At 34.4% G+C, this 26,891-nt stretch overlaps 2 protein-coding genes across 3 annotated transcripts; both read right to left on the bottom strand.

The window, feature by feature from the left end:
- Positions 1-271: 271 nt before the first annotated feature.
- On the bottom strand, positions 272-5,983 carry NEF1 (no exine formation 1). The gene is given in 6 exon segments (XM_021444950.2): positions 272-554; positions 557-658; positions 661-1,690; positions 2,090-2,309; positions 2,405-2,976; positions 4,488-5,983. Coding segments are annotated over 6 exon segments (3,384 nt in total). The 5' UTR covers positions 5,736-5,983; the 3' UTR covers positions 272-342.
- A 12,705-nt stretch (positions 5,984-18,688) lies between these two features.
- Positions 18,689-21,829, bottom strand: LOC110413951 (indole-3-acetic acid-amido synthetase GH3.17-like). Of its 2 annotated transcripts, none has more exons than XM_021424987.2 (5): positions 21,707-21,829; positions 21,165-21,544; positions 20,942-21,043; positions 19,802-20,658; positions 18,689-19,555 (listed from the first exon to the last, which is right to left on the bottom strand). In XM_021424987.2, the coding sequence occupies exons 1-5, from the start codon at positions 21,734-21,736 to the stop codon at positions 18,984-18,986; spliced, it is 1,941 nt and encodes a 646-aa protein (XP_021280662.1). In that variant the 5' UTR covers positions 21,737-21,829; the 3' UTR covers positions 18,689-18,983. The 2 variants fall into 2 exon arrangements, with proteins under 2 accessions (XP_021280662.1, XP_021280671.1); XM_021424996.2 differs by having other exon boundaries at positions 21,649-21,787.
- Between the last annotated feature and the right edge of the window lie 5,062 nt (positions 21,830-26,891).

The following is a 26,891-nucleotide window of genomic DNA, read 5'->3' as shown; positions in this document are numbered from 1 at the left end:
GTTCATGGCAACCAAACAGAAGTCACAAGAACTCATTAGTAATTAGGATGCTGAAAACCTATGCAGGAAAATAAAGGAGACCATCTTCAAGACCTCAACTCTGCTTCACACAAAGAGAGTAAGGGAGCAGTAATATAATATTTTTGTTACAAGGTTAAATCAAGTTACTTTAATGAGTCGATTATTTTCCGCAAAAACTCAAATGTCACCCGAATAATTCTGAAATTCAGGAGCATAGAAAAAGCCCATATGAAGGGAAAGACCACCTGGGTGAAAGCCAACCTGAACTTTAACATCTCACTTGAAAATTGCCAAAACATATTGTACACAACATCTATTTGTCTAAATATATTTCAATCCAGAGATATATTGCTGTCTAGATATTATATACTGGGCCAGGGAATAAATAATTCCTAACAACCCCAAAACCCTTATCTTAATCAAATCCGTTATAATGATGGAAGGCAGATTGAGGGGCAATGTTAGCAGCGGTGTTGAGTCCGTCCGCTTTGTGTAACTCCACACAAACCGGTTGAACAGGATGTGGCTGGGAATGTAAAGATCAGGAGGGCTAGATTCTTGACTGCAAAGAACCAGCCAGGACCCCCAATTTCGATGCCCCCACCTGCATTTCCATGCCAGACATCTTCCCATATGCATATAGGGTGGTCAAGACCAAATAGACTGATATGGCTACCGTAACAGGGAAATACCTCTGCTTGTCCCCAAACCCAGCAACAAAATCCGAGTCCTGGTTGAGCAGCAGTAAAATAGGAGCCAGGAAGAATATTGCCTGATTTGATCCACCGGTGATATTAACATTTAGGATCAGGCATATAGCAAAGCACATCACTGTAGCAACATTACCAACTGCAGGCATCCATGCCCCTTCAGCAGCCATCTTTTTAATTGTGAAGGTTGGCACAGCAGTCGCACGGCGTTGTTGCATGAACCTCGTTCGTGGAGGGAAACCCACAGAATTGCTTTGACCAGATTGATTATGTCTAACTGAACCCCGCTCAAGAGTCTTTTCCCATATAAGAGAAGCCAGTTCGTATTTTATTTCCAGAGCTATAAGCATAAAGATTGCAGCATACAGACCAAGAAGAGATGTCCTTGCCCCCTCAACAGCCAGTAGAGTTGTAAGCTTTCTGTCTTCCTCTCCTATTTCCCCAAATTCATTATCTCCAAGGAAGCTTTTAATTCTCACTTGACCTTCTAACAGGTAAGTCACTGGAAATAGAGCCACAAGAAGGGCAAACACCCATGGTAGGAGCTTTGTGCTGGAGGCAGATGGAAAATGGGTGAATATCACAAAAACAGATGCACAAACCATTGTTACAATGATGAGGGCATGAAGGACAGCAGCCTGAAGGAAAAATTCAGCAGATATGTAAACACCAAGAGCTATACCCATTGCAATAGAGTAAAATGCCCTCAACTCTACAATGTACTTAATGGGTATGATGGATGTCACAGCAGCTAAAGTGAGAAGAATTGCTGATATAAGTAGCCAAGAGGGCCAAGTAGGTTTTGATGCCATGAAGCCATATATGGAAATATCATCAGCAGATTGGCGTGCAGCTTTGATTAGGTCAGATCGGTAAGTCCATGATAATGGAATTGGTGGCTGCATTAGGATAAACAGGAGACCTGTTGCCACCACCAGTACAAGGCATCTCTTTGCAGACTGCATAAGCAAGAGAAGGAGAGTGTATAATCAATATGCTAACATTTTACATGAAAAAAGTGTGAAACGTTATTTCCATACATTCGAAGCACAAAACAACCATCATTTCAAATTTATTGTCATGAATCTGCTAAGCTCGACAGCAACCATGTTATCCGGCCCAACAACCATGCGTCAAATAGCTTGATTTCCCTGCTCAGTTATTAATTAGAAGCTTGTTCTTTTAGGGCTTTAGGAGGAGAAGAAGTATTGGAAGCATTACCAAGTTGTTAAACAACTCCTTTTCTGATTAAAATGAAACATGATTGTTTTGATGGACAATTACTTAAAAAGGGATATTTCATCACAAACAATAACTTAAAACGATAGATGGGAAAGAAACAGAAAAGGTATTCATACCATGACATGAGAGAAGTGCAGAGCAACTATAGGTATACAAGCCAATCCTGTCAAAAGAATGCAAAAGCCCAGAAGTAAGCCATCGGATGGAGGTCTACCATTCCACCATTGTAATGCTTCAAAAATTGTTTCACGGCAAAACCAAACTGATAATGCAACCACAGCACCATGTGCATAGCCTTGCCAGACTTTCATCTTTGATGCAGTTCGTGACTTATCCCTTCAAAGTTTAAAAAATGAACAAAAAACAACATCGCTGTCATCTGAATTTTACACACAGAGAGAGAGAGAGAGAGAGAGAGAGAGAGAGTCTACCTGTAAAGAAGCAATGGAGGTGAAATAGCCAATAAAAGGACAGCTGACACCCACACAACAGACTTTGATGTAATAAACAACATAGCCAGCTTCGAGGAATACAGGCAAGTCAAAATCCAAACTGCCTTGGGTCCAATTCGGTTATCCACGGATAGTCTTCGCACAAGTGCAAAGCCAACCAATGTTGTCAGGATGACCATGTAGCTTGGATACATTACATCATCATCCAATCCATAATAGTATATGCTCGAGTAACTGAAAAACCGATTCTCAATATAGCATAGCAGCAATGCATGGCCAATCAAACCAACTTCAGTCAAAAATTGAAGTTTTGACGGAAGAAGGGCTAAACCTGGAACAGCCATGCCTAGGACAACATCCGCAACAATAAGTTTACAAAAGGATTTCAGAGACATGCCTGCCAACCATATATTTAGATCCCAGAAATTATGCAGCACAAACCACATGACCATCAAGCTCCCAAGCACAACAAAGGCAAAATACGATGGAAGGCTCTTCTTTGTAAAGAAACGAGCCAAATAAAAGCCAGCAACTGAAGGGAATGGAATGAACTGCAAAATAATGCACAAATACTACTAAAACTTCCAAACATTTAAATAAAACTCAACATGCAACATTATATGGCACATTTAACCTAATTTAACAGAAAACACAGATAAAACAATAAAAAATTTGGTTGGTCTTGCTTTCACATCACTAAACATGCTAGATGAACCTATGGTTCAAAAAAAAAGGCCCCACAGATACTTGATGAATGATACCAGGTACATTCCAGAGACCAAAGATGTCCTAGGAAGTCAACAATCTTCTTCCTCAATTACATGTTGTTGCCAACAACCCTTGAGAGTCCTCTTTAGGCTTTATCTACATTTGCTGCGTCTCCCAGAAATTTAACAGGCAAGCCAGTTGAGAACATTGTCAAAAGAAGCATAGGCATGATCTACAATGAATAGCTTACTCAACCACCTGACAACCCTAGGCATGAAAAACACTGATACTGCTAATTCTACATGTGGATATTATACAATATGAAATCAAATGTGGCAATCAGTTCCTTTTCATTCTATATGGCTTAGTTAGCAACGCTGTTACACAAACTTTGCACCATAGGTTTGAGGAATCCTGCCTTTTAGCAGCTAGCAACAATGTTAGTAGCTAATTTGCTCTGTAGCTAACCAAATGGGTAAAATCACTACCGTAGATTGACATTCACTGTTGATACTGATGGCTAGTCCCAATTTAGTAGGTTTTTTCTAAATTTGACCAATAGTATTAATTTACATGTGCTTTCACAGAAAACACAAGTATATGCAGAGGATATATATTTTATTTATGCACTATACAAAATTCCTAAAAAATCCAGGCCTACATGGCTTATTTTAGGATCCAACATTGTCAAAGGTTTCATTTTAAGATTCAACTTATTATTTTGTTCAGATTAAGATGTAACCTTTAAACTTTATCCATTTAAGGAAAATCAATGACCAAAGTTAGCAAATACAATTAATAAAACTAATAGTTACTACATGAAGGAAATCTTTATCAAATGCAACTTTGAATCCCTTAATTCTATTGATTGTATCTCTTATCATCAATTTTCATTAATGGATAAAATTGAAAAGGTTGCACACTAATTTGAATGAAATAATAGGTTGAATGCTGAAACAAAAAATTTGGCAAGCATTAAATCCTAAAATAAGCATTTAGCCAAATTCCAGTAGAATGAATTTACTGAGTTTTAACTATATTATCTTCTCATGCAGAGATAAAGTTCTCCAAAACAGTTCCTTGACTTCTACAAGCAAGTGTAAACTCAGTGTAGTAGCTTAAATTTTCAAAAACTATGTAATTTTTCAACTTCGTTCGCTAGTCTATGTACATTTTAGGAGACATACAGAAGGAAACATGGGCCAGTGGGAAAAACAAGGCAAGAAAGATACCCTAGCAATGACAAAGAGACACTGAAATAAAAACACAAAATAATTACCATATCTCATGATTGGGTACAGAACAGTCATCAAGTATATTCATTTCAAATAGGCAAAGAAAGAAACAAACATACCAGTATTGGAAATCCAACCACAATCGCCCCTGCAGCACTGACAACAACAGCCAAACAAGTGAAGGCCAAAGAGCTAAATGCATCGGATATCATACCCAGCGCATAAGCACCAGCTCCAGCAGCCCCTCCAAGCATGGTAGTGGTCACAAGAAGATAATTTATTGGTGGTGGTACCTGAATGTACCTCCCAAACGAAAGAAACACAACTCTAATCTCAAGGCAAATCACAACAACAACCAATGCAATTGCACCATTGACCAACTGTATGCTACGCAGCTGGTGGGCATTTTTGGTGACCCACCACAATGCCCCTCTAGTTGAAGCATATAATTGAAATAAGAAAGGAATAAAGAAAAGAAGAAACAAATCACTGACAGAAGCAGCCGAGGAGAACATCACCGAGTAATGGGAAGCGATATGAAATATGAGAGGAAAAAACAGTAAATTCAAAGTATGGAAACAACTCTCGAGTGGACCAAGAATCAAATTATCATCAGGAACCTCTCCACCGTGGTACTTAACTTCTTGTTTCGTCTTGAAAGAAGACACTCTAGGAATCGTGAAAACCCAATAGAAAACGCAATTGAAAGCCATTAGATAGTAAGAGGCATTGTTCATACCTACGGCGGAGATTGTAGCCCAAGTGAAGATAGAGGAAGCGGCGAAAGGAACGGCGGCAAAGAGGAGCCGCTCCAAAGCCAGGACAATCGAAGGGTTTTCGATTTGGATCCACTTGAACTGAAGCGAAGCCCAGACGCCAATGAGGAAGTTGGTTTGGGCGCAAAGAAAAGCGGCGAGAATAGAGAGAGGAGCGGAATTGAAAGAGTAGTAGAGAGAAGCGCTGAAGAAGAAAGCGATCTGAGCGGCCAGGAGAGAAAACCAAACACCGAAGAAAGCGCCGGATTTGAAGTTGAGCGAATCGATGATGTAAGCGATCATGAGTCCTAGGGTTAGGGTTGCTACGACGGGGGTTCCGCCGAGGTCGAGGAGGAAGGCGGCGCATGGGACGAGAGCAATGGCGAGACGGGCGTTGTGGGCGAAAGAGGAAGGGGAGAATCGGGAGTTCTTGAGAGATCGAGAGGAAGAAGAAGGAGAGGATAAGTTGGAGCTGAAATTGGAGTTAGGATTAGGGTCGGGTGAGGAGAAGGAAGGGGAAGAAGCATTGTTGAAGGAAGAGAAAGAAGGGGCGCTTATCGACGATGAGATGTAGGGTCGGAAGGAGCGGGGTTGGAGCTCCGGCGGCATCATTTTCGCCGGAATTGGAGGGGGAAGATTGAGCGTGGTCTGAGAGAAGGCTGCGTTATGGGCTGACTGAAGAAAATGGAGCGGAAAGGAGAGGGGGAGATCACACCACTTGACGCTTCACAGTGGTTTTTTGTTTTCAGTGGACGGGGGATTTGACGTGTTTAGAGGAATGTGCACCGTTGGATAATGAATTGGTTTCGTACAAGGCTTATGCTCAGCTCTTGGCAAGGCAGCATCCCCGGACCCGGGGCGCGCAATTGTGAATTCTAATCGGACAACATTTTACTTGTTGGTAGACGTACTACACCAAAACAACAAACCCAATCAGCATAGTTTTTTTAAAAAAAAATAATTCAATTTATGTAATTTTAAGTTTTATTTACATAAATTTAGTTTTTTTTTTATCAAAATTCATCAATTCAGCCTCTAATTATTTAATCTCTTAATGTTGAAGGATATGCAAAGAATTGAAACATGAATGCAAAGGAGGGTACAAGTGGACTTAAAAGCAATTAAACATGCTGAAGTGTTTTGGGCATAAATTGAACTGTAGGAATCCGATCAAGGTGAATCTTGAACCAATGGAAAGCCGAGAGGACGAGCTACAACTTTGATTTTCAACACTTGGCCCAAATCAAAAGGAATCATGGTCAAAAATGAAGTTGAAAATAAGGACTGTTGCAGCTCTGCATTAGGCAGTTTGAAGGAGAAAAACAAGGAAACAGAACCTCCAGCGTTACAGTACCAAGTTTTCAGCACTGCAGCGCTGTCCAATGAAGTAAAAATGTGCTAAGAAAGAGGAGGATTTTGGAGAGACCATTTTGGGCAAAAAGAGGTAAGAACAAAAAGGGAAAAAGAAGAGGAATCAAGAGCTGGAGGATTCAAAAGCTGCAACAGACATTTTCTCACTCTAGATTTGATTTTCTCTCTCTAACTCTTTTTGTAGAACAATGTTTTTGTTTGCTAAAATGTGTACTTTCATTTTGAACATGTTGAGCTAAAGTTTTTAATCTAAGATTATGGTGGATGTTATTATGTAGTTGATATACTTTGGATTTTTTCCCTACTTGCTTTTATGAGAATATCAATGTTTATTCAAATTTATACTTATTATCTCATTTGTTGCTTGATCACCAACAAGTTGAATATGAGGTTTTAGATGATGCCTGAGAAGGACAATCTAAAAGGATTCAAATTTGAGTAATGTATGTTCATCTCATATTAAGAAATTAAGTGAGTGATTATTTAATAAGATAGACATATACCTATTAATCATACATAATCACTATAGGTCCTAAACTTAGTGAACTTAGCTTTAGTTAATGTTCTATAGACATATAGATAGTAAATGAAGCTAAGCAATTGTGTGATAACTCGATGGAGTACCGTGCATGCTCAAGAAACCTAGACTAACATTGATTCTCATAAAAAATAGGTAGTGGATTGATCTTATATCCTTACAAAGCAATAACTGAAACCATAGTCCTGGGCTTTAATTATATTGTTTCCTCACTACATATTTAACTTGCAATCCTTAGGTTAAAGTAGACTTTTAGAATAAATTTTATTTCAATTTTAACAACTTGTTCCTCTTGTTGCTTGGATAAAACTTAACTTGTTACAATTTTAGTCATTAATAACAAATAGTAAATCAACTTATCGAGGGATCGACAACTCTCCTTATCATTATATTACTTGTTGCGACTGTGTGCACTTACACTTAATCCTTACTTGTATTTCATATTTAAATTTTGAGCACAATCCATATCAAGCAAAAGATTTATTTATTTAAAAACAAGCAACATAAGGCCATGTTTCGTTGGTAGAATGAAATGGTTATTTTATTTTTATTTTTAAAATAAAATTATATTTAGTTTGATAGATTAGCTATTTTTTGGAATATTTATTTTAAGAAAAGCTTGAATAGTTATGATCAAGTTCTCTTTAATCATGGCCATTTCAAATTGCTGGAAATAAGAAAAAAAATTGATTAAACAGATATATCTTTTTATAATTTAAAAAATTATCTTATAAAAAACACTAAATTTATTTTTCTCTCTCTCTTCCTCACTCCTTCTCTCTAAAGCAGAGAAGACCCAAAATATTTTACTTCATGTTAAAAAAAAAGGAAATAAAAATATTTAAATACTATTTAATATATTAATATTATTTAACTATAATAAATATTATAAAGAATATTATTTAATATTATTATCTGACTATAATAAATGTAATAAAGAATATTATTTAGTATTATTTAAATTTAATGAAGAATATATTTTGTCTTTTAATATTAAATATTATTTAATTATAATAAAAGGTTTAATTATCCTCTAATACTAAATATTATTAAATTATAATAAAAATATATTTGCATATTGATGAAAATATTATTTAATTATAGTAAAAGTTATTTTAATTTTATTACTTAGAATATTTTTATCTTTTAACAAAATAAATTATTTAATTTTAATAAAGAGTATTTTTTTCTTGAATTTTTCTTTTTTTATTGAAAATTTTAAATTTAATAAATAGTATTTTTATCATTTACCCATTGTTCCTTAACTATTTTTAAAATTATTCTTGCCAACCAAACAATAAAATAAGTAATAATAGCAATTTCTATCCTATTCCATTCTAATGAATTAATTTACATAATAATTATTCTTCCTCTATTCTATTTCCTTGGACTGGTTATTCTATTCGTATTTTATTCTTTCCAATGAACCAAGCATGTTGTCATTGGTTTATAAATTTTTTTAAAAGATTGTAGTATTTTTATTGAAAAGAAAATGTAATTCAAATATTAGTTACAATTTTGTTTACCTAGAATTGCTTTTCTTTATAATTTTAGGTGAGCAAAGAGATTCAAGCTTTAAACTTTTAAGCTATTGCGAACATTTAACATGGTTTTTTTTTTGTCATGGAGTGCAAATAAATACAAAAAAAAAAAGAATTTTTCACAATTGTAAAAAATAAAAGAATTTTTATTAGATAAGATATAGTATTCAAATAAACTCTCGAACTTCACTCAAAATGAAAATCAACACTCCATCTTCTATTACATGAAATTAATGTTACAAACGTTTATTCATTTGTAATTATAACTATTAAACTTGAAAATGAGTTATAACGAGACAATAACTCCTTTGTTGGTGATGAAAAATATATTATTTAAATAAAAATATATGAGCTGAACAAAATTTTAAGATTTTTAGTATGGAATTAGAAAAATATATTTAATGGTTTGAAGATTTTTTTATAAGAAATTATTTTAAGATTTTTATTTTGTCAAGTTAAAAATGAAAAATATATTTTTGGCCTATCTCATGAGATGGGCGTGGGATATTTTTTGTTGATGGCTCAAATATATATATATATATATATATATATATATATGATCTCATGGGTTTCTTAATGGCTTAAATCTTGTCCGCCATTAACAATCACAAAAGATAACAAGGAGGAGTCAAATTTTGTATTTCTTTACTAGTTACGATAAGATCAATTATTGCTTCATGTCATTGTTACTTTAGTTTCAAAGCTCTTAATCCCTTTATCGTCTCATCCAAAACTTCTTTTGAGGCTTGGCAAAAACTTTCATGACTTTATTCTAATTGCTCTTAATCCAAAGAAAAGACATTGAAGGATAAGGTTCACGCTCCAAGGGACAACAAATTTGTTATAGAATATATGCAAAATCTCAAAACTATTACAAATGAACTTGCATTAATTGGGTTGTCGATATCTAATGATGATCTATCCTTCATGTGCTAAATGGTGTAGGTTCAAAGCATCGCCAAATCTCTACTATTGTTTAGGCTCATGAAACCACTATCTCCTTTGAAGACCTTTTTAATAAGCTTATAGAATATGAAAATTATCTTTAAACAAGAGGAAAATTGTTTTGCATTCATTACTACAAATGTTGCATTTTATTCTTATAATTCAAATAAAAAAGGACTTTCTAGTGTTAAAAATTGCTATCAACAAAGGCAAAATAATTGCAACAAAGGTAACATCAAAGCTCTATTCCAAACTCAACTTTAGTATCATCAGATAGGTAACTATTCATACTTTTACAAGCGCAATAAAAAGAACAATTCTTGGTAGCAGCAATTGTTTTGCTCATTGCAGCAACAATCACAGCCCTTCAAATTCTTCAGTCAATAATTATGTAATCAATTTGGGCATGTTGCTAAAAGGTATTCTTGATTTTAAGTCTTGCACTCAAAAGATCTTATAATGGTAAATTTTACTACTGCTCTTCAAATTCAATCATTTAAGTGGTTAGTTAACACAAGTGCATCCCATCATGTTATGAGTGACTTGAATAATCTTTAAATTTAGCCAGACTATAATGGTACTAATGAAATTGTTATTACAGAAGGTTTAGGTTTGACAATTACCTATATAGGAATCACCACTTTACATACTTTATCAAGAGATTTTTCTTTTTCTAGTGTATTATGTGTTCTTTCAATTCATAAAAATCTATATTGTAAATTTTGTAAAACTAATAGCACCTTTATTGAATTTTTACCTCATTGTTTTCTTGTAAAAAACTTACACACAAGAGCATTACTTGTCAAAAGCTTGAACAAGCAAAGGGTGTATAAATGGCCACAATCAATTGCAATCTCTACGTTTATGTTGCAACCCATGGCTCAGATTCGTGTTAAAACTTCTCAAGTAACTTGGCACAATCACTTAGAACATCTATCTTCTCATATATTAGATTTTATACTTAAATCATGTTCTTTACCTTTTGACATCCACTTACCTAAATCCTTTATCTAAAATTCTTATGCTTGTAATAAGAGCCATAGGCTCCTTTTCAATGATTTGTTTCTAACTAGTAAACAACTTCTTGAATTAATTTATTCTGATGTTTGTGGATCAACACTAATCCTTTCATCTGATAGTTTTCGATATTTATAAGTTTTGTCAATCATTTCACTTATTATACATAATTATTTCCTATGCAATGCAAGTCTCATTCATCTACTATGTTCTTGAATTTCAAAAATGTTGTTGAAAAGTTCTATAACACTTCAATTGTATCTATTTATTCAAATGGCGAAAGTGAATATACAAAATTACTTTCGATTTTCCACACTTTTGGTATCTCACATCTTTAAACTTTTTCTCACACCCCCTAACATAATGGAAAGGTTCAGAGAAAACAATATCACATTGTTGAGACATGGCTTGCACTTCTTCACCATGCTTCAATGCCTTTATCATTTTGGATATTTGCCTTTAAAACTATCATGCACTTAATTAATCACCTTCCTATTCTAGTTTTGAATTTGGTTTCTCTTTATCAAGCTTTATTTGGTAAATCACCTAATGAAAATAAGCTTCACACCTTTGATTGCTCATGTTATCCTCGAATATGTCTTTATAATACAAACAAAATGCAATCAAAGTCAATAGAGTGTTTTTGTTAGGTATTCCTACATCAAAGTGTTTATCTTTATTATAATCATGTCTCTTATAAGACTTATGTATCTCGACATATTATTTTTTTATGAAAACAGGTTTCCTTATAAGTACTTGAATAATACTCCTTCACGTGTTTAACCATCCAATACTAGTTCATAAGTATCTATTACCACGTCTCCTCCCAAATTTTTTGTGCCATTTACAAGTTCAAGCTTCTAATTTTTCTTTAAGTTTTGCACAAGACCAGGTATGCATGTCATCCATAGATTTTTTTTTTTTTGCTTCGATTTCTAATGATTCTGCCTTGATAGGTGCAACTCCACTTGTGATCTCTACTTCTTCATTAGATCTTATCTTTTCTCTTTTATTTCACCTGAAATATCACATGCATCTACTCTTTCACCCTTGTAGTCTACTTCCACTACCACTTTTACTTGAAGTCATCCCATGACAACAAGATCCCAAAATAATAATTTTAAACTAAATCCAAAACATGCTAACCTTACCCCTAAGCATCCAATTTCACCATTACTTGAACCATCTTCCATGTCTCAGGCTCTACAAGATCCTAATTATCACAAAGTAATGTCTTACAAGTTTGATGCTCTTGTTTGGAATGGCACTTGGGAATTAGTATCTTATCATTGCAACCAAAACATTATTGATTGCAAATGGGTGTTTTGCATCAAAAGGCACCTTGATGGTAGTATTGAACGGTATAAAGCTTGCTTAGTTGCTAAAGGGTTTCACCAACGATCTAGAGTGGACTTCATTAAGACTTGCATTTTTATTTTTTAAGCTTGTAACAATTTGAATTGTCTTTTTCATTACTTTATCTCAAGGATAGTAACTTCAATAAATAGATGTAAATATTGCTTTTTTTTTTTGCATGAGACATTATTTGAGGATGTTTTCATGACCTAGCCTCTTGGTTTTATCAACTACACTTATCTTGCATATGTGTGCAAGCTGTGCAAAGCACTTAATGGCTTAAAGCAAGCAGCTTAAGAATGACACAAAACTCTAAGGTTTTTTTTTTAATCTTCTTTCACTTTATTCATTCCAAATCTAATGCTTTCTTATTTATATATTTGGATGGTACCACCATTGTTTATTTTTTAGTTTATGTTAATGACATTGTTCTAACCAACATCAGCAACTTATTTACTGATGAAGTTGTCAAAGTTATCTCACAATAGTTTTTGTCAAAGATCTTGCGTTATTACAATACTTCCATGGAGTTGAAGTATTACCTACAATTACTTGTCTACTTTTGTCTCAGTAGAAATATATCCATGACATATTTGATCACTTTCATATGAATGATGAAAAGGAGTCTCTAAACTTATGGCTAGAATGTGTGTTTTGTCTTCTCATGATTATACAAGTACTGCTGACGTCACAAAGTATAGACAATTGTTGTGTGCTTTCCACTATTTGTGTTTTACCTAGCCTGATATTACTTTCAATATTAAAAAACTATCCCAATTCATGCATGCATTCCCCAACTGAGCAACATTAGAGTGCTGTTTAACAACTTTGTGTTTTTTAAAAGGTATTATATCCTATGACCTATATCTTACTCACAACTCATTTTTTTTGTTGCACAGATTTTCAAATGTTGATTGGGTTTTTAATGTTAATGACCGCAAGTCTACTTCAAGATATCTTATTTATCTTGGCTCATCACTTGTCTCTTAGAGTTCCCATAAACAAAAGTCAATTGTTTATTCTTCTAATGAAGTAGAATGTCAAGTTGTTACTTCTGCTACGGCTGAAATAAGTTGGCTAACCTTTTTGTCATCAAAACTAGGTCTAAAGGCTTCATTTTTTTCCATTCTATACTATGACAATGTTGGGACTACATATATTTTGTGTGAATCTTGTATTCCATTAAAAAAATGAAACATATTGTAATTGATTTTCACTTCTTCCGAAATAAAGTTGTAACAGGAGAACTTAAAGTTTCACACATTCCACTCATGATTAGTTGGCTAATGTTTTAACCAAACTTGTTTCTCATTATTCCTTTTGTCTGTTATGTTCTAAGCTTTGTGTTTGCAAATGGCATCACTGGCTTGAGGGGGAATGTAAAGAATAAGGTTGTTAAACGTAAAACTCAATCAAATATTTCCAACAGAACTACACTTGAATAAAATTATTCACATTTCAAATTTTAATAGATTTGATCTTGTAATCTAGTTATCTAATAGAGGTGTATAAATCTAATATCTCTAGTGTACAAACTATTTGTTGAAATATATATATATATATATATATATCATTCTTTTCTTTACCTAAAAGAGAAAAAAAGGTCGGGTTAGGGTTGGGATAATTTGGAAAAAAAAGATATAACTTTCCCTTTGCGAAAGGAAAGTTACTTTTTTTCCATGACCAATAGGAATATATTCCCATGAGTTTTATTTTTTTTAGATGGAATGTAAGGATGCCTTTACATTTAATTAAAATGTAAGGAAAGTGCACAATATACAGCATATCAAATGTCATCTAAAGGTAATCACATTACAACAAAAAAAAAAAGCATAATCTTTCTTTACAACTTGCTTGATAAAGTAAAACAAAAAATTGATTTGCCATTTTTGTTCTAATGGAGGGTTTTCTTTCTTCTTCTTCTTACATTCTTGTTTTCTTTCTTTTTTATCTTTTATTCAACTTCCTTTCTTTTTTGAAAACAACTCCAAATTCTTTTAAACCCTTGAATTCTAGGGTTTTTATTTGTTTTCTTTTCTCAAAATTTGAAGCAAAGTTTTATTTTCTATTAGCTATAATGTGGGGTTCTTATGAGTTAATGAAGGCAAAACAAGTTTAACCTAGTTACATGTCTATGATATGTCGATAGGGGTTGAACCAAATGCTCAGATGTTTTACATGTGGTGTTATGACTAGATCTGAACATAAGAACAATGGTGAGCTACTTTAAGGTATCCAATAAGTAGGAAATAAAATATATATCATTTTTGCAACACCTCACTACCTAGTTAGATGAAAAAAACCCAATGTGTAATATACTCTTTCCCATAACTTCTCATATAGAATTTCTTTTTATAAATTTCTGGGTAATTAATAAGAAACCACCAATATCAATGCATTAAGGAGAAATTGACGTGTTTTTAGGAAGAATAGCTAGATTTATTGAAAAGATGATATCATATAAAAATTTATAGTAGAAAAAACATAGAGGTATATTATATTTGCATTTTCATATGTTAGGATAATTTCAAAATTAACATCATATTTTCAGTAAAATGCTTGTAAACTAAACACTATAATATTGTTTTTTAGTAATTTAGTTATCATTTTTCGATATATATCAAATGTTGCAATATTATATTTCTAATAATCACATTCCTTAACAATAACATTTACATTCCTTATAATCACATTACACTGTAAGGCACCAAGTGCCACTTAATAAAAGTCTCTCTCACATGCACCTCTACTGTATAGTCAACTAGTATCTATTAGTACACTACACCAAGAGAATCTCTTTCTCTTATAAATAGGTGTCCATCGTACCCACCTGATACCCGCATTCATACTTGTTTAAGTTCTCTCCTATAAACATATTATCTCTAAGATTCTTGTCTGTAGATTTCTTACATAATGCTCAAAAAAATCGTTAAACTATTTTAAAAAATTCAAATAAGTTTTTATTTTCTTATTGCTTTTAATCAAATCTTTATATTTTTGTTTTGAATTAAATAAGTATTTATGACTAATGATCGATTAATTGTAATTAATCAAAATATCTATTGTCATTCGATGTCCACATGACGTTGATATGATGTTGATATGGAGAGTGAAAAATACGATATAATTATGTCATTACGTGTTATCAATATGTCACATTAAGATTTTTTATAATATGTCAACATGCCACATTAGTGCCACGTTAATACCACTTGATGTATAATGATAAGTGATATTTTGGTCAAATCAACTATTAATTATAAAAGCCTATTTAACTCAAAATAAAAATACAAAAGTTTGATTAAATATAATAAAAATATAAAAATTTATTTAATCTTTTAAAAATAATTTGAATTTTTTTTAAAATATTATGTTTAAAATTTTTTCTTTTAAGGATGCAAATGTCTTAACGTTCTAAGGCCTCTCCTTACCATTGAGATAAAGCCTTTTTGACGAGATAAAAGATTGTTTGTTAAGAACTGATTTTTTCGGGGTTAATTGAGACCCATAAATATTTCTTTGTAGACGAATATCCTTGGGCTATGGGCCTAATATGAATCAATGGGCCCATAAATACTGAGCCATGAAGTCAGGGATGAAGACCAACTTAAATCTCCAAACACCAAATTGGGCTGTAAATTTAACCAACAACATCTTCTACAAGAATGGAGTAGTTTTGGGGTTCTGGTATGGTAAATATAAGATAAACCATCCAAGGAACTTTATCTTATTTGTATTATTTATTTTGTGAATAAACTCAGCATCAAAAAATAAGGTTAAAATCTCAATTTTACTGTGCGATTAGAACCATATATTTCCAGCATACAAAAATTGATGAAGAATATTGCAACACATAATTTCATGGTTAAGTAAAGAATATTTCAATTTTGTCCTTCTATTTTATGCACAGTCCATCTCCATCACCCACCGTCCCACGGCCACAGGGTTTGTGTGTGTTTTATGGCCCGCAGGGAACAGGCTCTTAACAACTCTCTTAAAATCTGAGGTCCACTGGCCAACATTACAAGGCCCAACTTTATAAACATGACATTTGACAGGCCTCCTAATAGGAGGTAGCCTTTTATCATTATTAAACTTTAACTAATTAACTTTTTTTTTTTTTTCTGATCGGAAATGAATTAAGACTGATGAAGGGGAAGCTCTATTATCATTATTGCTTAAGAGGAGCTACACTAGCACGTGGAAAACTGTGTATCTATATCTGTTCTAATGAAAACTTGTGTGAACAGAGATCATCCATTTGGGAATGCAATTTTCTTATAAATCTTTGGCAATGATTTATTCTTATCCCTGTAGCATTAGAAGAGTGACTGGTGAGCAGCGGTTGTTATGTTCTTAGAGTTAGCAGCATTTTTGTACTCTTTCTGCTTCGGTAATAAATTAGTTGTTGCTAAGCCTAAAACTTGCAGAGTGTAGTGGCTTTGTCCACTCTTCTCTAAGCCAAAGAAACCTATTTAAATCCAAGTAACTGTTCAAAAACCAGCAACGTGACGATCTTTAGGTGCCCCAGTTGATATTCGGGTTCGAGTGTCCACAAATGCCAGATAAAATGACAAACCCAACTTGACTTGAGGAGTGAATTATGGAACAGGGGAACACGGATGCTTATCAGAGTCTTGTTGTGGAACAGAGGAACTCAATAGGTATGGAATTAATCACCTCCCAAGTGTGCAAGCATGTTTACGGTATGGAAAATGGGAAAGTAACAAATCTGTAATCGTGACTCGTTTACCCTATTGCCTGATTGGTGAGTGTCACGCACACTCTGTACGGGATGGTAGATGTTGGCAGTGCTCAGTCACTAAACTGAGATTGGGAAGAGCACGAATGACCCACCCCTCGTAGTCCTTTCCCTTTCACCCCAATGGCGCCAGGGACATGGCCTTATCCCTCATTAACGCAAGGGAAAGCTTCCAATCTTATTCTATTTTGCTTTGCATGCTGCAAAGAACTGGGGTTGCAGGCCCATCAAAAAGGACGCACAACCCTCCGGTATTTGAGTCAAAGACAGCTACAGAGCTTGTCTTTTTCTCCAAAACGTCTCCAACATGAGTCCAACACACGTGTGCTTGGTCTTTGCATCCCTTTGCTAACTGCCAATTGCCAACCTCATTCACTATATATCGGCCTCAGACACATCCCGATTGATTGCACTTTAGACATTGATTGCACCACTCTGCTTTCTCTCTCTCTCTCTCTCTCCCCCTTTGCCTCTCTTTAATTTTGATGAACTTTTCAATATCCACACGCTGATTAAGTATGGAATTAAAATAGGATTGTTGTATCAAAGCCATATTAGCCTGATGCTTAGACTTGTAAATCAGGTGATAACGTTTTCTTTTTCCTTTTAAGGAAGGTTGAGATCTTGAATTTGAATTTAATTTTCACTTGAGATGATGGAAATTATTCTCTCTTATTGTATAATTTAGCTAACGATTCAGAAATTATGTTGGATGCAATTACCATAACCATTTCTTTTTAAAAAAAATTTGTGCCTTTGATTGCTAAAAGGAAATGCAGGTTCACTGGTGCCTATTGTGCAACTGAAACATAATGAAAGGAGAGCGGGGGAAGCGGATGAGGAGAGTACGCAACCCCATCTGATGGGGTAGAACTGGTGGTGGTTAAGGCCACATGTTTCCCATAAATGCACGAGACAAGCCCCAAGAGCCTGCGCATGCACACTCCTTCATTTTGCTTGTACAGTTTTTTATGTCTCCTTGGGTTGTTTTCATTGTCCCCTCGCCTTGTCCATGGTTCATGGATCTCCGCCTAACTTCCCTCGTAGTCGTGGCTGCATGTTAGCCTTTGCCTGCATTGCTACAAATCGGTTACATCTTAAAAGATAATAACAGCAATATGTCGACGACATTTCTGACTTACCTCTCCGCTGTAAAAGTTGTCGCAGCTGGAATCATACCTGACCTGAGTAGTTTGTTTATGCCATGGCGACCCAATAGATGGCCCCTGCAAACCATTTAATAAGCGAAAAGATATTAACAGGATTGAATGAGCTCTGTGGGTGTCCATAAAGTTTTAGCATGCATGGCACCGGCAGGGCACAGCCTGGGAAAGCACCATGATTGATCAGTTTCATGGATGTCCATTATTTTCTCTACTTGGTTATATCTCCTCTTTCTCATCTTACAGCTATATATATTAGAATGATGGGTTATTAAGGTGATCCATATTCTTGAGTGTCTGCTGCGTAATTTTATTAAATAACAGAAAAAGCCATCATGGCATCTGCAATTATGGGAAGTCAATCTCATAAGAAATGGACCTTTTTAGATGTAGCGGAAATACAGACAAAAAGGAAAACCACTTGTGTCAGCTACATGAAGTGAACTCGAACGAGGCATCCTACATAATTGTAATTCATTTCCCTGTTGCTTGTACCTCGTATATTTTGCCTTCAGAGTTCTGCCCCTGATCTATAGTCCCCTCGACCACCATCCTCTTCTTCGTGCACACTACATCTTAATTCATTTTACTCTTCTAGCATAACTATCATATTTTTATCTCCTAGTATAATTTTCCTTGAATTACCCTCCAGAAGATGATAGATTTCGAAAGCGATTGTGAAATGACAGTCCAAAAAGCATAGCTGCGCTTGAGCCTTCTAATTAACGGCTAGAAATGTGATCTCTCCCCTTCCACAAGATCAAACTTGAGGTGCGAAGGTGGATCAATAATGTTTACCACTAATTAATCCTAACATTTCCCTTTCCAAGTCTTCCCCTTTCATCATTTTCCTCAAATGTGCATGTGTCAAACTTCAATTATGGCGGAACAGGGAAGCATTTTATTATGGTTTATACTTAACTCATCCTTGTAGCATGCACGCATTATAAGAGAAATTATCTTTGATTTTGGACAAGACAGAGAGGATTCTGGCAGTCGTACAAATGGCGACAGAGTTGTCTGATAGTCTAATTTTAATACAGAACAAGCACGCACTGCGGAAAAAAAAACCAAGAACTTCTACAATACAAATCTTTGATAGATTCCAGGGAATTAACCTTGGGAAAATGCAACTTCGCTATTCATTTTTTTTATTCAGTTTCTGCTCTAAACGGGCTCCCAACAAGGGGCATTTTGGCTGAAAAACCTTCCTACCACCCTAGAATCTAATATATTTATTGCCTCCGCAGATTTGATGCACCTTGGTGTCTTATATTGGTTAACAGAAGACCCCTGAGATATACAAAAATCCATGAGTGCGTTGAATGTTCCATGTTTTACCACTCTTATCTCTAATGGTCCAATTGAATTGTCCTTTCTTCTACATCTTCTGTAAACAGAATCAAGTGATTCTTCCACCGTAGAGCAGCACTGCTCCATTATCTTAGAATCAAGCTCTGGCAGATCATTACGCCCTTTATTTGTGAGCTCCCAAAATAGTACATAATGACCTGGTATGGAGAAAGTGTCAGCATAGCTCGTGTACTCGATCAGGAGGAAGCCAAGCGACTCAAGGAGGAGCTTTGCCTTTGTCACTGCCTTTAACAAGTCTTCCTCATTCGTTTTGTCTGTGTCAATGCTTAAAACCACATTCCGCCTATGCACAAATCGAAATTGAGGAGCATTGTTGTGGAATCCAGTTACCATGAGAATATCTCCAACTCTATATCTATACAGGCCTGGGAATTGAGTGATTTACAAGGTCAAAAGCCGATAAAATGAAAAAATGTGCGATCTCTCTTCTCTTCTCACTTATATATATATATATTATATATATACTAGTATAAGTAATTGCCAGAGATACTGGTTAACCAATTTTCCGTATGGAATTGGTAGAATTTTTTTTTTTTCACATATAAAACCCCAGAATAATGTTATGAATGAAACATTTGATTAGACTTAGATCTGATCGGGGAAAAACTTACCTGTAAAAGTTGTGACAACAAGTTCGTAATAGTGGCCAAGCTTTACATCCACGAGATCAACAGTTTCAATATCTTCCTTTCCAGTCTCTTCTTCCATGCAATTTTCTTCGCAAATACCATTGCACTGGACATCTTGAGTTGCATCTTCATGATCTTTCTTTACTGGTATGAGCTCAAAGTAGGCCATATTAGGGACAAGGGTGTAAGAGACATCCGATGGCTTGCTCAGTGGTTTGAAATTAATTCCAAAGTAACATTCTGACGAAGCATACATTGTCGAAACTAAAGGTAGCCCTCCACTGTAGAATTCAAGAGTAGATATATATTGTGCCATGGAACCTGTAACAATAACTTCAATGTATTTTGTTCTAGGCCAGAGTTTCTTAATTATCCCTTCCCATGATTTATTGCTGCATTCGTGTTCAATCAAATTGGCCAATTCCCAATTAGGTTTGCTTAGGATTAAAGGCACAACTTTTCTGCAACTGGGGTCAGTGATCCAGTCACTAACATGACCTGTTCTAATGTTAGAGCAGAGCTCTTTCCAATAATCTTCCAAGAATTTGATTGCCCGTAAGAAAGCAGAAGCGAAAACTGCACCAACTCTTAAAACTTCTGTTCGTTGTACTAAACCGCAAAGTAATTGGCAGTACATGCTCTGCTTGCTGTCAGAGCACAAGATTGTCTCATCAGGACTAGTGTAAACATTGAAGCGGTTAAAAGGTCGATTCCTGAAGTTACTGCTCTTATAGTAGCTTGTTAGGACAGGCCTTGCCATAAGACCAGAGGGAGCTTTAATCTCTGGCTTGACAAACAAAAGATACATTCCTTTTCCATCGTCCAAACCGTCTACATACCTGTAATTGAACGAGTAGACAGGTAGAACAGTTTAGTGGCTAGGAGTTTACTATGTACTAGATTTTACTGAAAAAAGTAATCGTTACTCAAGATGTTATTCGTTGCTACAAAAAGGCCATTATGATCTTTTCTAAATAAAAAAATTTAACAAGAACAGAATTGGAGCTAAGCCTCTTACTTGTTAAAGGTCAAACTGAAAAAAACAAGATCAGTATGTAAAAAAAAAAAAAAGAAAAAGAAAAAAGAAAGAAGGAAAGACAGAATTGGAACTAAGCTTCTTACTTGTTCATCACAGGTACAAGCAAATTATAAAAGAATGTCTTTCTGTGCAGGTCTTCAGCAGTTGAGGGCATCATCTTTGGCTGCCCACCCGAAGTACCGGAGCTGCATCAAGGACACATATAAATGACTTTCATGAAGAATTCAAGGAAAATTGTTAAAGAATATGAAATAGATTCTTAATTTTTTTCTTCTAAAAACCCAAGGGATAAAACAACTTGTATACCTTGTGAGCAGCTCAGTTATTGGGTCAGCAGAAATGATGTTTGATGAATCCCCATTGGCAATTCGCTCAATATAAGGTTTAATATCTTCATAATTTACCACAGGAACTTTCTTTTTGAAAAGGTCCTTGTCAGACTGTCCATTCAGGAAGCCCTTAAGATATTCCGTATGCGCATTTCGTGTTATTATCTCCTCCAACACCCCCTGCTGAATTTGGTAAACATTTTCTGTCAGGTCCTCCAGAATCTTCATGCCAGCTTCGTTGTCATTAGGATCATAGTTTGGCAACATCCCTGGCAATATTGACAGGCAAGGGTAACTTCTGGACATTTGATTAACGTCGTTGGTTATTCTGGAACATGTCCTGAATTGCTGTTTAACCTACAGAAAGGAATAAAAGGATGTTTGAGAGTCTTTTTGGTCAGATAAGAGACAGCCTTTAAAGCTGCAGTCTCTTCTGTTTCTGAACTAAATTAAAAAGCAACCTTATCAGCTTAAGCAAAGACAATGAGAACGCTCAGAGAACACAGGCATGGAACGTACCGCTATACAATTTATGGGGCATGCCCTCATATTTAAAAGCCTTAGCCCTCCCTATCTCTCTCTCTATCAGCTGGAATGTGTTTCTGGGGAACTGCTAAGGTGAGAGTTTGAGGGGAAATGATTAAATAACAGATTCTGGGAGGCTTTTTGGAAATGACGTGTAATAAAAAATCCCATCCCGAAAAAAAAAAGGAAAAAAGAAAAGAAGGAACTGCAAGGGAAGTAGAGTCTATGGAGGTCCTACACACGTGGTCTTGTCTACTTAGCTGTGATTAGATGAGGCCATTGCTGGTCAATACTAGCTATAAGCTACACGTCCCTATTTGTCCCATCAGAAAGTTTGAAAATTGATTAAACAAATCCTTGTAGGATTTCAAACCCAATCAGGACCTCCTTATGGCATATGTTTAAGACAAGCCTTGGTCAGCACATCCACTAAGCTGCTAAGACTCAAGCTCTGAATAGAATACCACAAGATTAGGCAGATGAAATGGGAGAAAATAAGATAATGATTAAGAAAGAAATCAAAATATCCATAAAAGAATAGGACAACGTTCCGATCATGAAAAGCTCCCTTTACAGCTCCTGTATAGTGCCATTGCCAAGAGATCCTAAAGGGAAACATCATTTTTATATGTGGGGGCCTTCTCACATTTTTCTATGATAGGTTTAGTGCTTTGCAAGTTGTTAGTAGTGATTTTAGGTGGCATTACACATGGGGATATGCATCAAATACGAGAAAGGGTAGATTAATCTCCCACCATAGCCTAATTAAGCTAGAAATGCGTTCCAAAACAAGTTCTATTTTGCTGACGCTCTAGGTTGATTCCAGGCTGCCAGAGAACTGTAAGCAGTTCGCATGGCATGGAAAGTTTTCATCACCAGACAGGCTCCGAGACCCACTAGAAAGACTTTTGTGGCTCTGAGAAAATGAAACCTGTTTGAAGTTAAATGACTTTTTGTTTCTTCTAGGTTTAAACACTCAAATCATTCATTCTTAATCTAATACCAGGAGTGATCTTATGCCTGCAAAAGACAAAAGAAACTTTTTTTTTCCCACTCAGACAAAAAGGGGCTTCCACAAACTACAATTGTAACCTGAGATTACATGCAGCACATAAATGCTTCTAGACAAACAAGTTCGCTCTCAGAGTTTTAGCAATAAGTAGGTTACTTTTAATCTTACACATATAACTTCAGAAAAATGCAAGTGTTAGCTGGTGGTATACCCTTTTTTGGAATAAAAAATTTGAATTTAAACACATAGGGCGGCTCAATAAACTTGAATTTAAAATTTGATGGTAAAAGTTAAATATTGAAGTGAAGTTTTTTTATTGAAATTAAAAAAAAAATTTATTAAAATTTTATTCTTTCAAGTTTTTAAGATGTAAAATCTCTAATTAAACTTTTATAATCAAAATTTTTTAATATTTCTTTCTTAATTGATGATATAATTAATTTATTTAATTTATCAAGGGATATTGTTGATCTTAAATAAAATTTTATTAATTTAGTTTTGAAAAACTTCTTTCTCATGAAACAATACTTACTCCAATTGTTGATATTATTCTAAAAGCAACATATGCATTTAGAAAAGACTTGAGCCTTTTTATATGATTAAGTATATCGATTGGACTGTTGTCGGTGTATAATTTTTTTTAAAATTTTTAATTCTAAAAACAAAAAATAATTTATTTTATATACAAGGAAACAAATAACTGTTGGAGATTAAATATATATTATAGTTAGTTGATTAGAAATAGGAGAAATAGTTGAATATTAATGGTATTGTAAGAATTGAGAAGTGAATAAAAAATTTAAATTTCTTAGATGCATAATTAAGAAAATAAGATAATATGTTATTTTATTAATTCTTTTACTTTTTAGATATTTTTAATAAAAAATAATTAATTAATTAAAAATTAATAAAATGTGAAAATGAAAAAATAAATATTTATGAGATATTTGATAAATATTTTATTACTTATTTTAATTTGATATATTTTTAATATAATTAATTATATTATTATTATTATTATTATTATAAAATTATACAACGTCCCCAAATTTGGAGTTTAAAGCTTTCACTTTTGGTGGCTTTGCCCACCAACAGGCATTGTAAACAAGAATATCTGAGATAAATAATGTGATGGGCCTCAAGAAAAAGCTACTTCTCCACAAAATTTAATAATAAAAAAACATGATGATAAAGTTTGTGGAATATAATTAGAATTTTTCAAGTCACCAAACGAATTGAATATTGTTAAACGAGGCTGGCTTGTGTTCTTGCATCGCTTGACATGTTCAGCTGTTCACCACATATCCATCTTATAATGGCTCCGAGAAACAAATTCTATTCAATCCCTTCACGCACAAAATATGCAAAAATATAAATTAAGAATATGGATATGGGTTGTCATATTAGTGAATCATGTGTCTTGTCAGGGGACCTTACCCTGGAATCATCAAAATTAAGATTGGAAACCGACCAATGGAACCAAAATTTCATCGGGATCTATACCACCAACTCTCCCAATTAAGCCATGTTGGATTGTAAATTTTGGGACTCCAACTGCAAAAAGAGTTTTCTTGCATCTGACTCACCTAGTAAGTGAAGGATCCAAGGACAAAGTCCATACTACTTTTGAAGCAAATAATTAAGCTACCACACAAAAACCATGCCCATTCTTAAGGGGACTCGTCTCTGTCCAGGCTTCAACCGTCATTCTTGCAAGGCAAAATAAGAAAATACAATACTTTTATGAGAAAATTGTAACAATAACTTTCTTAATAAGGTCACTTCAAAAATAACTTCTATTATAATTTTAACTGTTTTTAAACAATTTTTAGCATGACTTAACAAGAATACCCTTTACACCATTGAATCCAAATTAAGTGTTTTCGGTTTCTTTCACCTCTTCTGTCATTCACATAAAAATTCTAAAATTAAATCTCAATTTGACTATCTCTCCATTCAGCTCTCTAACGCCATCGGGGTCTATATCTCGCCGTCTAGCTCTCCAACGCCATTGAGGTCTATATCGCTATCCAACTTTCTCATTATTCCAAAGTGCCGAAATGACATCAAAGTATTTGTTATGGGTTCTTGGGTTTATTTTTTTATATTCATAAAATGCAAAAGTTGATGGGTGAATTATATGACTTTGGAAACTTAAATCTGGCTAAGAATAGCGAAATCAATTAGTTTATAAGTGATGGTGAATATTTGTTAGGCATTGCATCATTGGATATTAGGGTGTGTGAGTGGATATTAGGAATCATAACTTGTTTATTTGGCATTACGTGATTGAATATTAGACAATTTAAGATTAGATAAGAGGCATTGCAAGACTAAATTTTAGAAATAACGTGAGTTGTGCATTACGTGACTGGTTTGCAGGCATAGGGTGACTTGTTTGTAGGCATTGCGTGACTTGTTTGTAGGGATTGTGTGATTGGTTTGTAGGCATTGCATTGCTTTATCTACCTAATGCTAAAGCTGATTATCTACGAATTCAACACCCTTAATAACAAATTCTGTAAAATTAGAAGAGAATTAGGAATGCTTAATAACCAATCAAGCACCTTAATTCCATTTATATCGATGCAGAAACCCATCCAGATTCAATTAACACAAAACTTTGAAATTCTCTTTAAAGCATTTAATGCATTGATTTATGAACGAACCATATTCATTAGAAAATAAGCCTAAAACCATTGAACACCTTTCTAAGAGTCAACATTCGTGCCTATAAATAAAGGGAGCCATTATCCATTTTAATCAAAATCATCTTAAGGAAAATCTCAAAATTCTAATGGCATCCAAACGTTCCAGAATCGAAAGTGGGAATGGGGTTGTTGCTGAAGAGGAAGATATCCCCGACAATGTTGCAGCATATCTGGTCAAGTTGATGGACCAAATTGAGAATATGGAAAAAGACATGCATGGGTTGATAGATAAGTTGCTGGTTAGAATAGAAGTCCTAGAGATAGAAATTCTAGGCAATAACAAGATTCTAGCCGAATTTATGAAATAGTAAATGAGATTAGGAAGAAATGAACCATGGTTCATATGTTGTATCATCTGCTTTTTTTGGCTAATTAATAAAAATATTGATTGATCACATATTTTTCATAAAATGAGTTATTGCATTTAATTTCTGTTATGCTAAATAACTTGGTTACTTACCCTAATTTCTTAATTTTCTATTTTTATATAAAAGAAGCAAAAGTATGATGACAAAAGTTTAAATATTATTTTATTTATAGGAATTAAGTGAATGGATATTATGCATTGTCTGAATGGATATTAGGCATTGCGTATCTGATTGTTATGTATTCTGTGACTGGTTTTTATGTATAGCATGATGTAAAGCCAATGCCTGACTAAGTATTTTGGTGTAATGTGAGTGGATGTTAGGCATTGTGTGACTTATTATTAGGTATTTCGAGATTGGGTTATAGGCGCTGCGTGAATTATGCAATGCATATCTTGTGTTGAGCTATTGTGTGACTGGGTTTTATGTATTGCATGACCTGTTGTTGTTTATTGCTTGATGTTGGGCCAATACGTGACTCGTTATGTTGGCATAATATGAGTGGATATTAGGCATTGAGTGACCAGTTATTAGGTATTGCGAGACTAGGTTATAGGCACTGTGTGAATTGTGCAATGCATATCTTGTGTTGAGACATTACATGACTAATTTTTATGTATTGCGTGACTTGTTGTTATGTATTGTGTGACGTTGGGCTAGTATGTTACTGGTTATGTTGGCATAACATGAATGGATATTAGGCATTGAGTGACTTATTATGTGGTATTGCGATATTGGCAGTATGTGACTTGTGCAATTCATTTCTTATTTTGAGGTTTTTGTTCACTAGTTTTTAGGCATTGCGTGAATGTGTATTAGACATTATGAGGCTGACTTTATGTTATTTTGTAACTTAGGCATTGTGTAAGTGGTTTTTATGCATTGAGGGTAATTTTTGATAAATTGATTGATTGTGACACTTATTTTCTGTTAAATTTTAACGACTTGCTAAACGTGAAGCTTATGATTATATATGGTGGTCATTGGGTCGATGACACTTACAAGGGTGGTAAGACACGAGCGAGGGGTGTTGGGAGTGATTTGTTATTTTCGAGCCTAGTGAAGTTGGTTGAAGAGGTTGTTGGGGT

The sequence above is a fragment of the Theobroma umbraticum genome, unplaced genomic scaffold (assembly GCF_002168275.2).
Source record: "Theobroma umbraticum cultivar Fairchild unplaced genomic scaffold, ASM216827v3 scaffold_30.0, whole genome shotgun sequence".
NCBI lineage: Eukaryota > Viridiplantae > Streptophyta > Magnoliopsida > Malvales > Malvaceae > Theobroma > Theobroma umbraticum.
Note: the sequence above shows the minus strand (reverse complement) of the source record. Positions and strands in the feature narration are given on the sequence as shown.